Source organism: Sprattus sprattus (genome assembly GCF_963457725.1).
Source record: "Sprattus sprattus genome assembly, chromosome: 16".
Taxonomy (NCBI): Eukaryota; Metazoa; Chordata; class Actinopteri; order Clupeiformes; family Clupeidae; genus Sprattus; species Sprattus sprattus.
Window position 1 is genome coordinate 26214040 of NC_137914.1, and position 15156 is coordinate 26229195.

The window sequence follows — 15156 nt, forward strand, 5'->3', positions numbered from 1 at the left end:
CTCACCAGCACACCACCACCAGCCGGCTCAGTAGCTGGGCGTCTCCTGGTCATCATCATCACTCCACTTTGCTGTTCCGTCCGTTCCAAAGTATCGGTCCCCAAAGTCCCCTTCAAAAAAAAGACGACATGCTCATAATTGTGCGTTGCAAAGAGGTGAATATTTTACTGACAGCTCTGCTCAGGGACTGAACCCTTTGTTGAACCTTTCAGAAACATCCTTGTTTGGAATAAGTTGAATTCAGAACCACTGAAGGGGCAGGCTTGCTGTCCCCTTGGACCTCTGAACTCACCTATTCCTGGGATGACCTGGAGAAGGTTGTCTATACTTTTGTCAACAGCGGTGGTGATGATTTTGACACAGGGGAAGGCATAGGCCACTGAATGGACTCCCAGCTCTGCCATCAGCAGAGACACCAGAAGAATGTTCTCCTCCCGCACATCATGGTCCTGGAGACGCACCACAGCCAGTTAACCCACAGTGCACACAGTCCCAGAGGAGCACAGCTACACACAGTCACACGCTAGACATGCTAGGCCAGGGGGCCACAGCCACTGCCCTTTAAGTCGTCATTCCCAAGACTTTGTTATTTCACTGGAAAGCAACAGCTCAAACCTTTACAATAGTTAACTCAATAGTAGAGTTATTTCCTGTAACACACAAAACATGAGCATAGTATGATCGAAAACTTATCTTCCCACATCTTGTGCATGTCGCTGGTCATAGTGACCTAAAGGTCAATGCATGTCCAGACTGCATATTAATTGAAGATCTATTATGATTCACTATTAAAGGTTTCGGAGAAGTAATGAAGTAGTTTTAAGAATCATAGAATAGATAATCCTCAGAGTCATGGTGTCATCATATTGAATATTACACAGTGTGACGTGAGACAAGAAGATAAATCATACCACAGAATAAATCTCTGCAAGTTTGCCACTGACTAGAAGTAGTCCACTATTCAGGTGAAACAGAGTGAAAGCCGGTGTTTCCTATTTTACCGACAGCTGTTGCTGCACACAGCAGCTCATTAGGGGCTTAAACGCCTGTAAAGCAGATGGGCGGCAGAGACGTGACGCACCAGCAACACGCGCACAGCCATCATGGCAGCCGCTCCAGTGGAAACAGTGCTGTCCATCAAAATCACATGATCCTCGCCGATGTCTTTAGGCAGGCGCAGGTAGTGAAGCTGGGGGAGGAAGAGGATGGTAAAGAGGCTGTTACTATGGAGACAGAGAGAGGAAGAGGAAACCCTGGTCACCACAGAGATGTGGTGAGCCCTTGGAACTCCTGGTTACCATGGAGACCAAGTCAAAGGGGCAACAGAGAGGCAGGAAAAGAGGACTAAAGGATGAAGATAACACATCTCAGACATTTGTCACTGTTCATTACTCTAAAAGCTCAGTATTATCTTACTCCCAACCGTTGCCACATTTTGTTGTAACATGCTAAAGCTGGCATGCAGCCACCACCTTACTGAAAGCTAATAATTCTGTTCCAAGAACAAGCAACAGTCTTCTGTCTCAGTATACACACCGATATAGAAAGACTAAGACTACCCAAGTCATAGACAAGCAAAATCTAAATTGGTATGACAACCCCCAAGTAATAGTAGTAGCCTACTCGCAATCTCAAATAACATTTCTTTAGTATGTGGCATACTCTGCAGAGTATTTCCTTTGAGCCTGGCCACTGGTTACCTCTGGTTCTCCTGAGTCAAGGTTGGTCTGGATAAGGATCTTCCCGATGCGGACGTCTTTGCACACGGCCCTAAGAGCAGGCTCCATGGTCTCCCCTGCTCGCAAAATGGACACACCTGTTATCTAAGGGGAACAAATGTGTATGAGGCTACAACACCTATTATCAAGACATGACATACATGGATAGCACACACACACACACACACACACACAAACACAAACACTCACACACTGGACTAAGACCCACCCCTTTTCCATGGAAGCTCCTCCCATCGTACTCCTGGCCCTGTGGAGTCTGCACGGTGCACGGCTGAAGAAACCAAAGCAGAGTTACGATCTCATTACGATCTCATTTTCATCATCCTGACCGTGCTGTAACACCGCACTACAACATTAAGTACACTCAAAGCACATGACTCTGCATTTATCTAACTAATTAATTCAAAACATGCATAATAAATGATCCCAGGTCAGCAGAACAATAGCAAGAGCCACTGGTTCTGAGGCTATAATTAGTATTGTGTGTGGTAGGACCAACTTTGATCTTCTTATAATAACACAGGACCTCGCCGATGGGTGTGAAATATGAGAAAATAGTCTGTTTGATAAGTGTTAAAGAGATATACACTTAAAATGTGCAGCTACATTACAACAAACTCACATCGATTAACATTGACAAACAAATACACTAAAAAACAAAGTTGCACTTGTGCAGCCACACATATACCCACAGACACACACACGGACACGCATACACACAGGCATATTACACACACCTTAGATGGCAAGAAGGTCAGCGCATGCTCTATCAAAAGGCGCATTAGTCTTCTTGAGTAGAAGATAAACTCATCTCGACTAGTCTCCTTATTTCTGTGGACGAGAGAGAGAGAGAGCCACAGAGAGTTAGTGATAGAATGTAACTCGTCCCTTGTGAGGTGCATCTGCTGAATTCAGTAAGGAAAAAGGAAATGTGGAATTTTCAGATAAAATGCAGAGAGAGAAATACATTTCCTGCAGGTGTGTGTATCAAAGGAGATAGGCGCTCCTCTCTCACCTTAACTGACCCTCTCAGACTAATGGAAACATTGCATCACAGCGGCAAAACAGCTCAACATACACTACCGTTCAAAAGTTTGGGGTCATCCAGACAATTTCATGTTTTCCATGAAAACTCACACTATGAGTTGCAAAATGAATAGAAAAAATAGTCAAGACATTGACAAGGTTGGAAATGTTGTTCTTCAAACTTTGCTTTTGTCAATAAAGGCTCCATTTGCAGCAATTACAGCATTGCAGACCTTTGGCATTCTAGCTATTCATTTGTGGAGGTAATCTGTAGAAATTTCACCCCACGCTTCCTGAAGCACCTCCCACAAGTTAGATTGGCTTGATGGGCACTTCTTGCATACCATACGGCCAAGCTGCTCCCACAACAGCTCAATGTGTTGAGATCTGGTGACTGCGTTGGCCACTCCATTACAGACAGCACACGAGCTGCCTGCTTCTTCCCTAAATAGTTCTTGCATAATTTGGAGATGCGCTTTGGGTCATTGTCCTGTTGTAGGAGGAAATTGGCTCCAATCAAGCGCTGTATGGCATGGCGTTGCAAAATGGAGTGATAGCCATTATTTAAAATCCCTTTTACCTTGTACAAATCTCCCACTTTACCAGCACCAAAGCAGCCCCAGACCATCACATTACCTCCACCATGCTTGACAGATGGTGTCAGGCACTCTTCCAGCATCTTTTCACCTGTTCTGCGTCTCACAAATGTTCTTCTGTATGATCCAAACACCTCAAACTTTAAATTTGTCCAGAACTCTTTTTTCCAATCTTCCTCTGTCCAATGTCTGTGTTCTTTTGCCCATATCAATCTTTTCTTTTTATTGGCCAGTCTCAGATATGGCTTTTTCTTTGCCACTCTGCCTTTAAGGCCAGCATCCCAGAATCACCTCTCCACTGTAGAAGGTGACACGGGCGTTTTGCGGGTACCATTTAAAAAGCTGCCAGTTGAGGATCTGTGAGGCGTCTATTTCTTAAACTAGACACTCTAATATACTTGTCTTCTTGCTGAGTTGTGCACCGAGGCCTCCCACTTCTCTTTCTACTCTGGTTAGAGCCCGTTTGTGCTGTTCTCTGAAGGGAGTAGTACACACCGTTGTAGGAAATGTACAGTTTCTTCGCAATTTCTCGCATGGAATAGCCTTCATTTCTAAGAACAAGAATAGACTGGCGAGTTTCACATGAAAATAATCTTTTTCTGGCCATTTTGAGTGTATAACCCAACCCACAAATGTGATGCTCCAGATACTGAACTAGCTCAAATGAAGGCCAGTTTTATAGCTTTTCTCATCAGCAAAACAGTTTTCAGCTGTGCTTACATAATTGCACAAGGGTTTTCAAGGGTTTTCTTGTCATCCATGAGTCTTCTAAGGCGATTAGCAAACACAATGTACAATTAGAACACTGGAGTGATAGTTGCTGGAAATGGGCCTCTATTCTATACACCTATGTAGATATTTCATTAAAAACCAGATATTTCCACCTAGTCATTTACCACATTAACAATGTAAAGAGTGTATTTTTGATTAATTTAATGTCATAAAAAAACAGTGCTTTTCTTTGAAAAATAAGACAATATCTAAGTGACCCCAAACTTTTGAACGGTAGTATACGATACAATTACTATAAAAAATACCATATAAGTACATGACAAACTCTGATCTACATTATATAGTAATTAAGGTAACAGGGTTGAAGAGAAATTGTGGAGAGATTTAAAGGTGAAGAGGAGAAGTAAAAGGTGAAGTGAGAAAGACAGAAAGGAAGCCGGAGACAGAGAGGTGTAGTCTGACCTGATGATGGTGTGCAGGCCTCGCACCTGTGGGGTGCTCTCCAGCACACTGAGGGTCTGGGGCAGGGGCTGCGTCTGCTGGGCCGAGGCCAGAACTGCCCTGTGGGTTTAGGTTGTGTTTTGGGTGTGTGTGTTTATGTGTGTGTGTGTGTGTGTGTGTGTGTGTGTGTGTGTGTGTGTGTGTGTGTGTGTGTGTGTGTGTGTGTTTGTGTTTATGTGTGTGTGTGTTTGAGTGAGTGAGAGGAGAATGAACATTTGTTGTTTGTTGTGTTGGTGTATAAATGATTATGAATTATACATGGATATGAGCGAGTTTGTGTGTGTGAGTGTGTGTGTGTGTGTGTGTGTTTGTGTGTGTGAAAAGAGAGAGTGAGAAAGAGAGGGAAAGAGGGAGAGAGACAGAGAGAGACAGAGTGTGTGTGGGTGTAGGTGATTGCAAGTGAATGAGTACATCAGAAGAAGAAAACAATAAAAGCCATTAGAGACAAGCTCAGAGCCTTGCTTTGTTTTAGATTCCACTGAAAACATCTCACAAAAGTTCTGAAAACAAAATGGGAAAAGGAGGAGCAGGAAACTAACTATCACGGGAGCAGAATGACTCCCGGAGAAAGATCTGAAGGCTGACATTTAATGAGGCAACAAAAGTCTGTTTCCACGAGCTGATGGCTGACACCGGGGGGGGGTCCTTCTATCTAACAAGTTCAGCTAGTGGATTTCCAAGGCAAGGTCAGCCACAGACTTTTAAAAAATATCAAACAATGAACAATGGGGTGCAAACACAATACCAACTGCTGCAATTCCACTGTCTGAGGCAGTAAAGCTTCTCTCAGACCTGAAGGTGACACTGACTAATGGCCTCCAAATATTTCAACAAAACGTCTCAAAAACACCTGTCAGTAAGATGCTGCCAGGTTGAACTGCCTGGGCACACCAGGCCTCTGGCTGAGGTAACGGTGTGTTCATGTATGTTTGGTGTGTCTCTGGCTGAGGTAACGGTGTGTTCATGTATGTTTGGTGTGTCTCTGGCTGAGGTTAGTGTGTGTTCATGTATGTTTGGTGTGTCTCTGGCTGAGGTTAGTGTGTGTTCATGTATGTTTGGTGTGTCTGTGGCTGAGGTAACGGTGTGTTCATGTATGTTTGGTGTGTCTGTGGCTGAGGTAACGCTGTGTTCATGTATGTTTGGTGTGTCTCTGGCTGAGGTTAGTGTGTGTTCATGTATGTTTGGTGTGTCTCTGGCTGAGGTTAGTGTGTGTTCATGTATGTTTGGTGTGTCTCTGGCTGAGGTTAGTGTGTGTTCATGTATGTTTGGTGTGTCTCTGGCTGAGGTTAGTGTGTGTTCATGTATGTTTGGTGTGTCTCTGGCTGAGGTTAGTGTGTGTTCATGTATGTTTGGTGTGTCTCTGGCTGGGGTTAGTGTGTGTTCATGTATGTTTGGTGTGTCTGTGGCTGAGGTAACGGTGTGTTCATGTATGTTTGGTGTGTCTCTGGCTGAGGTAACGGTGTGTTCATGTATGTTTGGTGTGTCTGGCTGAGGTAACGGTGTGTTCATGTATGTTTGGTGTGTCTGTGGCTAAGGTAACGGTGTGTTCATGTTTGTATTGTGTGTCTCTGGCTGAGGTAACGGTGTGTTCATGTATGTTTGGTGTGTCTCTGGCTGAGGTAACGGTGTGTTCATGTATGTATTGTGTGTCTCTGGCTGAGGTAACGGTGTGTTCATGTACGCATGCTGCAGAAGCCACATGATTGCCTAAACAAATCACTGCGTTTTCTACAACTGGAAGCCCCTGATAAATGTGTCCTTGATTCATTTTGTTGATGTAACTGAAGGCTTATGGGGGAGAGACGAGATGACACACAGGAGAGAAAGGGAGGATGGGAGGATGGAAGGAAGGTTCTACTCTACCTGACACTGAGTTCACGCTGCATTAAGAGCAAGAGAGACAACAAACGGAAAGACAGAAAGAAAGGACAGAGTGAAAAATTGAGCAAAAGATAAAATTACTTGCTGTAGGATAAAAATGTATCTATGCTCTCTGTGTGTGTGTGTGTTTTGGTTGCCTGAAATGAATTAGACTAGTCCAAATAAAAAAAGACAAATCTTTTTATGTAGAAAGGAAGATATTAATAGAAAAAAAGTCATCACTATGTTTGAGAAACTGGAGGACTGCATTGTAGTGACTGTTTAAAACAACAAAGCAACTACTACTACTGCCAACTACTGATTATACAGAAATACCGTAGAAAGAAAAAGACGAAATATGCAATGTAGCATTAGTCTAGCTTCTTGATACCTCACAACATTCCTGTTAACTGTAGCCACGTTACTCTAATCAACATGGAGGGGAACTCTTTAGTTAAGTTTAGTTCATAAGAGATGGCTGGAACATTTTTAGGCATTTTTACTTCAAGAGCTTACTATTTCACCTGATAGGAAGGTAACCATGACATCTTATGATAACACAGAAGGTTGGTTTGGTGATGCTATCATTTATAAGGAGAGAGTAAATAATAAGCATTTGGTGTTCAACATTTTCCCTCCAAATAGCAAGTGAAAAGGGCAGAAAATACGAATAAAGGATGATTATGCTTTTGTGAAATCATTTCTGATTGGCAGCTTCTGGGCTAGCAATTTTGCGAGCCCTGGGTGTGTGAGAGTGTTTGTTTATGTTTACGTGAAGTGCCTATGGCAGCCCAGTGTTTTCTCATGATGCTCCATGCTCACCTCCTCCAGTTGACTGTGAATGTGATGGACAATGAGGTCTATGGCCACATTGTTTCCCCCACCTGGTGATGTGCATTGTGTGGATGTTTGGGGTTTTGGGGAGAGAGAAGTAAGGAGCATGGGAGAGTAAGCATGAGAAATGCAGAGTAATCAGGAATAAGTAAATAAGTAATGCTGTTACAAGTAATAAATAATAATAAGATAGAGAGACATTAACAAGCAGAAAGTAGCTGAGGATGTTGTTTCCGGTATTAATACTTAGTACTACTGATACTGGTTAGTGGCCAAACAGTGAAAACCAAAACAATAGTGCATAGACAGTAGAAGTGAGGGAGACTCACCACGTGGCACCACAATGTCAGCCAATCTCATTGTAGGCTCGATGTACTGATCAAACGATGGCTTTACAAACTTATTGTACTGTTTGATAACACCCTCCATGTCCCGCCCACGCTCCATGATGTCCCTCCTGAGCCTCCGTACCAGACGGATGTCCGAGTCTGTGTCCACAAAGACCTTCATGTCCATGAGCTACAAACAGCAGGACACAAGTGACATACGGATCTCAGACAACACATACATAAAATTAAACCGAGCTGCTCACAGCATCAGCTATAAGAGCACAGAAAAAGAGCGACCCTCCTCCTCTCTTCTATCTCCAGAGTTTAATTTTCTTCAATACTGCCTTCCCTCTCTGCCTATTCTCCTTATCTGCCTCCCTCTCCCAGTATACTTTCTTTAGAGATGCACAGAGGCTTCTCCAGGAAGCTATCTCAATAGCACAGCCACAGCGAAGAAGAGAAGAAGACGAGCCTAAATCGAAACAATTTCAAAGGTCTCTCACCTGCAAAAGCTCCTTATCAGCAAAGGACATGATTCCTTCAAAGATGATGACACTGGCACCATAGAGGTTTTTCTGAAAGACCAAAATGAAGTGAGAATTATCCGTGAGTATCCAACTCAAAATGTCAAGTCTAAGCTGAACAGAAATGAGAGGGGTTGTGGAAATGTACATTAAGGAATAAGGTGAACTGAGCTGTAGGTGTATTAACAGAGGCAAGTCTCTGTCTGACAGAAAACCCAGACAAATATTTGAGAAAACATTTTTTCTGACACTTACATTGAAATATCAATATTATGGGGAAAAAAATGCACATGTGCAACTCAATATGCTTGGCAATAACAGGAAAGACAATAAAGAATTGAAATAAATTAAATAAAATAAAATAAAGGATAAATAAGCATAGCTGTTTAAATAAGCAAAGCTGTCAGAGCCAAAACATATTATTCCTGATAATGATATAGCAGAAGTGAAGTGTCCTTTGTTGAACACACACCTACAGACAGCAGTGAAATAGCTCTTTAAAAGCCAACATGAAGATAAAGATGATTTATTAAGACGTTTAAACAGGTAATACACAAATGTCCATCATTTACATGTCTGTTGAAATCTAGTCTTTTTTGGCATACAAAATGTCATGACTGTCACTTTACTTCTTAAGACAAATATAAAAGTATGATAGAGATGATTAAACGGAAAATATTAGGAGAACCCATTCAACACTGATCTTGAACACTCAACACTAAAACTTAGCATTTCCTATTATATGCTACACTGGTTTCACAATTGTTATGACTGTTATATGTCAAACAAATGTTAATTGTATTGTTTTTATAAAATATTTTTCAATATATTTTACTTACATATGTAACTATACTACTACTAATATTCTACTAATAGTGTCTTTAATCCATAGGTGCTAACATGCTATATAAATACGAATGCACTGACCCAGTCCTTCTGGCGGCTATGGGTGGTGAAGTCATACACAGGGATCTTGACGCTCTTGCCCTGCTTGAGTTTCCTTAAAGTGGTCACCAGCAGCTCAAAGTCAAAGGAGCCAGGGTGGTCAAAGTTATAGTCATTACTGGCAGCCAACGTCTGCTCCGCTGGAGACAAAACCTGTGGAGGGTTCAGATAAGATCCACTCAAACTCCACAGCAGACTGCAGTCACACAGCTCTTACTGAAAGAGTAGCTTACATTGAAAATATAGTTGCCAAAAAGTCTTTTGCGTACTGTGGATCACAATGGAGTCCATAACATTACATCAGTGAAAACTGTTTTTGGCATTTGGGAAATGTGTTATAGTTATATTTTTAAAAGTTATATTTGTATGCGTGTCTGTGTGTTAACATGGGAAAGCATTCGGCCATTCCGAAACACACAAAGTACAAGCCCCTAATGATGCACTACATGTGTTTTCAAATCCTATCCTTTGTGGAAGTGAAATTCCTTCTTCGTGTATCTTGATAAGGAGTGCTGCAAAATCATTGAATTGTATTTTTTAATTTATTTTTTTATTCTATCTGTAAACAGTGAATTTGTTCCTCTTATTTACATTTACATGTAGTCATTGAGCAGACGCTTTTGTCCAAAGCGACGTACAAGGGAGAGAACAGTCAAGCTAAGAGCAATAAAACCTGGTGTAACAATAAATACTACTTTTTTTTAAGAAATAGATAACGACATTGAAAGAAAAGAAGTGCGGGACTGTTACTGCTTTTGTGCAAGTTAAGCCAAGGTGCCAGTTAGGAAGGGAGGTGCTCTCTGAAAAGTTGGGTCTCCAGGAGCTTCTTTTTTTGTTAAGATTTTATTTTTGGGCTTTTATGCCTTTAATTGATAGTGCAGTTAAGAGTGGAACCGGAAATGAGAGGGAGAAGGGGGAATGGACAGGAGAAATGACATCAGGCCAGATTCGAACCTGTGTCCTCCATGAGCGTCAAGCCCAAATGTGGTCGGGGCTACTGCTTGCGCCACAGTGCCCCCCTCCAGGAGCTTCTTGATGGTAGAGAGGGACGCCCCTGCTCTGGTAGTGCTAGGCAGTTTGTTCCATCAACGTGGAACTACAACTACAACTACTCTTATCCCAACTAAAGTGAGCACCGGGAGGAATGAGATTTGCTTGCTGTCTGGTGAGCCATGCACAGGGCCACATGCTTTCTGCTGTGCTATTAATAGACAGGAAGAGAGACAGCAGATTACCTGGCCCTATTCAGAAACAACTGACCCAGATGATTAGGCAATGGACACACAAGACACAGGCATTCACAGATTAGTGCCTATACACACAACCACACACCTGAAAACAGACACACACACATAGACACACACACACACACACACACACACACACACATAGACACACACACACACACACACATAGATAGGCAGACCTTGTAAAAGGAGTCCATAGACAGCAGGACTACCCAGGGTACATCCAGAGCTTCTATGATCTTGTTGGCCACTGTGGTCTTCCCTGAAGCACTGCCCCCACACAGCCCTGCACACACACAGGCAGAACACTAAGGGCTGCAGTTTGACAGCTTCATGCCAAATACGAACTGCATGCACACTGTGCTGCAGTCAAAAAAAGTCCATCATTTAATACATCCCTGGTGAGCTCCCCAAACCTTAAGTTCTCATTTTTCTTAGTCTAATTATTACTCTAATTGAGTATCAGACTGAGAGCGTGTGATACAAAATAATGCATCACAACAAGTGGTGTATGAAAGTGATTCGGATTCTTTCTTTTTTCCTCAAGGAACCTCCACAGATGGTAATCCTGCACTCTGCACAGAGATGAGAGTTTCAGGTTCACTGTGTAGGAGTCTATCCCCAGTGCTTCAAGTTAACCTTCTCAAATTGCTGCACAGAACAAAGCCTGGGTGGGAAGAAACCCCACGCAGGAGCTGAACCTCCTGAGAACTTCTACACCCCAGTGGGGGAGGCTCCACGCATCAGACATGGGAGGGAACTATAAACAACACTAGCAATGTCGAGCTGTTACACCAACATTTAAGCTATATGGTCCCTCAACTTATTATTGCTCATCACTTATTATTATTAGTAGACTATACAGAGAAAACTGAACAAAAGTCAATGTAAGCAACATGAGTGAGTATTTGTTCAACTGAACTCCCATTAATAGCTAGTGTATACTTGCATAGTAATACACAATAGTAACTCTATAGTGTTATAGTGTCTCTCTCTCTCCTTGAAACAAAAACGAAAGCCCTTTGATTTTGGGAGCATCAGAGCTAAGGGGGGGGGGGGACACAAATGTTGCACACACCGATGATGAAGGCCTCTTTGGACTGGGCTCCGTGCTCGTCGTACCATGGTGGCCGTCCGGCAGTGTAGATGGTGCGCGTGCCGGTGCGGAGGAACGGAGGCTCCGTCTTACTCTGAGACGTGCTCTTCCTGCGCAGGGTGTTCATCGGGGGGAGGAGCCGCGCCAGCGAGTCCTGGCCACCGCTACTGTGACATCACAAAAAAACAAAACAAAATGATGGCTAAATGTCACACGTATAGTAGCCATGTGTTGTGGGAGGGTGGTGTTTTAAAATATCAAGGAAAACACATGCAAAGATGTCTCTTCCAGTATATCCTTCAAGACAGCAGAGCACCTGTGGTCATTCTGGGTCTCTTTTACATGTATTCTTCATGAGGGAATAAAGGGCCAATTCCCCTCTTTTTTTGTAGGCAGTGATTTTAGTGTGCTCATGCTATTAAACTCAGAGTTGATGGGCAGAAAACATTTTACACCAAACCACCTGCAATCACAAAGTGCATGTCATTCTGCTTCCAGTGATTCACATGCATCCTCAATCCTGAAGATCACTAAATAACTTTCGATGATGCATCATCAGCATAGTGTGCATCAGTATTATGACCACAATCTCAAAATATATCTCGGAGTTCCTGAAGTAGGTCTGTCAATTACCATTGAAAGTGGATGGGTAAGGAATATGATACATAATTCATAAAAAAAACTACATATCCCAGGGGATCAGACCAGCAGAAAAGGTCTTTCCATTGAAGATCAATCAAGATGGACAGCTCTCTTCTGCTTATCGGCCTGTGGAAGACATCCAAAAGATGTGCATCAACTAAAGTGCTCCTCATGCTGGAAGTGAAGACCGCAAATCCCAGTCAGTCATTACATAATCGTGGCCTTGTTTCAACTGCCACTCACTTCCTGGTTCCTTGCCTTACCCTTCACGTCAAATGAGCTTTACCGTTCGATTAGCTGTTGCGTGAGCCTCAGAGAACACGTGCAGTTGGCAGAGCAAAAACAAACAGAGCAAAAGACATTGACTCAGAAGACACTGACGCAAAAGCTGTTGATCACACGACTTCTAGGACGAGGATTTCTAAGACCTTACTGTACCCAGAGTACTCTGCAACTTATATATTTCAACATGAATATAGAAAGAAGAATTTGAATCACTCAGTCACTTAAGTCATCTGTTCCTCTGAATAAAATGGAAATGCTTAACATTCAGCTTCCTAAAAATCTTCTGAAAATTTTCTGAAATCTCTCCCATCACTATTTTTAATTGGTCTTTGCTTATGATATGAGAAATATGATTACTCTCTGAGTATAAGATGGTCAAAGGTATAGCACAGTTGAGTAACAAGCAAACTTCTTCACGAATCATAGATATTCACATACCCTCCATAAGCATGCAGTGGCCAGCACCCAGATATCCTGGCACTTGTGTAGCCAGGTAGTGTGGTCATATGTGCACTCGAGTAGGGCTGCCGACCGCCTTCCATCGCTGACACTCAGCAGTCCCAACAAATCAAATATCCTGATATATCCTCTACAGACCCGACCAGCAGATCTCCAACATCCAGTAGAGAGTCCCCAACAAACAGGAACCCCGTCGTAATTGGTGTCACCAAGACACAAATGGCAAATAATAGTCCAACTAATGACCAACAGGAGGGTACAGCCAGGGGGGGGGGAAATCCTTATCTTTCAACGAATGCCCTGAATCTGTTTGACATTTCACCTCAGACACAGCAACTCTTGCCCTTTCCTAATCTCCCTCTCTCTCTCTCTCTCTCTCTCTCTATCTCTCTCTCTCTCTCTCTGAGATAATGGACTCCAGGCTCCAGTCCTGCTGCCTTTCTCCTTTAATTCCTCACCTGCCCAGGAGCCTATGGGAGTGAGACGGGGCTTAAAGGGGATCGGTGGCAGGTGATAAGTGTTATAAATAACGACATGAAGGGGAGAGAACATCTCCTCCTGATCCTCCGCGTGTGGGGTGGGTGTGCACACGCGTGTCTGTGTGTTTGATTAGCATGTGTCTGACTGTGTGTGTGTGTGTGTGTGTGTGTGTGTGTGTGTGTGTGTGTGTGTGTGAGAGAGAGAGAGATAGAGCGAGAGAGAGAGAGAGAGAGAGAGAGAGAGAGAGAGAGAGAGAGAGAGAGAGAGACAGTGTGAACAAGTCAGTGAAAGGAGCAACAGGGCGAGGCATGAGACATCCACAGGTACAGGGGATTTTCTTTGTCTGAAGAAACAACTATAACCATGTAGCTAACCTAATTTCAAACATTATAACAATACAGCATAGTGTCAGGGATTTCTATGCTATTGCCCCACTAACAGCTAGGCTAGAACAGAGCATTACTATTATGTAGGCTATCTCCTCTGGGTCAGTTTATGCATTGTACCATACTGCATGTGAGATAGAAATGAGATAGGAAATGTATTGCATCTCTGTGCAATGATACAGGTTTATAGCATTTGGAGAAATGTTCTTTTCAGCAAAACACTTAAAGCTCTTTAACCTTTTTTGTCAAGTTCATGGTGAACATTTCTCATCTTGGAGTAGCTATGCTGTTGTGACGACCTGCGCACTGTCAGCCACGACACAATAGTTACTGACCTCTCCTGCACGACTCTCCCCTCTCACCTATGAGACTCTTATGGCAGAAGATTGCCCTCTAGTGGACCAGTATGGAACACACTATAAATCAGGTATCGCTGATGCAGGATCAGGTATTTAGAGCAGTTACTGCAGGATATGTACAGGGGTTGAGGTAGGGGCTGGGGTGGGGGTGGGGGGTTCCCACTGATCCCGGACCAATACGAAATGTAGGTAGGGCCAAAGGGAAGTCAGATATGAAACACAGGATCAAAAGGATGACCCCGGAGCGAAGATGAATATCTAAACTAACCACTTATGACATTACAACAGTCATAATGTACAGTGAGAAAAGTACTGTAGTAACCTAAATTGGAAGAGAGGCACCTACACAAAATTGAATAATCAGTCAGAACTAAATTAGACAGAAAATACTTAAAATGTGCATTTAATGGAAGCAGGACCATTTAGCAGGGGACATAGAGGTGCACATATCACATGCTGTCTGTTCCTGGACCCAGACAGAGTTGCCATGTTCACTAATCCTATCCTATCCAATATAATCCTATGTGTGGCGGGGTACTATTAATGATACACATATTCTGTCAAGGATACTTGACACATGATTATGTTTTCGGTCAATGAATCTAAATTATAATAGGCATTCTGTAAAGGCAGGTCTACTCTCTCTGGTGTAACTACCCAATGAGGTACAGACATGATGGCACTGCAAAAGCTACAAGACACAACTCAGTCATGCGCAGTCAGAGTTCTACAGCCTATTAACAATCCTATAAGTAAAGCGGACTCGACCTTATGCGAAATAAATAGGTTGCATTGTTGTGTTGTACAGAAAAATGTACTGTCAATGATATTCAGAACTTACAAACTGGTGAATTATTAATGTCAGTCATATCATAGTTTTGAAAAACATCACGCGGTTACAACCAATGACTCACGGAGCATCGTCACAATTTCGCCACAGGTCGTAGTGGTGACCTTACACGGCTACTTTAATGGAGGAGTAAATGATCTGTTGTTCTGCATTAGCTACATTGAATACCTGTCTGTAACAGAGGAGCCCTTCTTCCCACTGTCCATCTGCAGGATGCGACATTCCCTGTAAATCCCCGACACCGCCATGAACATACTGACATTTGG

General features: G+C 42.9%; 1 protein-coding gene across 2 annotated transcripts; it reads right to left on the reverse strand.

Moving 5' to 3' along the window:
• uckl1a (uridine-cytidine kinase 1-like 1a) lies at nt 1-15156 on the reverse strand (the record flags this gene model as incomplete). Of its 2 annotated transcripts, none has more annotated exons than XM_080853432.1 (15): nt 1-110; nt 293-449; nt 1082-1189; nt 1701-1823; nt 1948-2010; nt 2477-2570; nt 4556-4654; nt 6458-6474; nt 7277-7338; nt 7618-7807; nt 8121-8192; nt 9069-9239; nt 10513-10619; nt 11412-11596; nt 15059-15156. In XM_080853432.1, the coding sequence occupies 15 exons, from the start codon at nt 15142-15144 to the stop codon at nt 28-30; spliced, it is 1617 nt and encodes a 538-aa protein (XP_080709558.1). In that variant the 3' UTR covers nt 1-27. The 2 variants fall into 2 exon arrangements, with proteins under 2 accessions (XP_080709558.1, XP_080709559.1); XM_080853433.1 differs by lacking the exon at nt 15059-15156 and adding an exon at nt 12795-12898.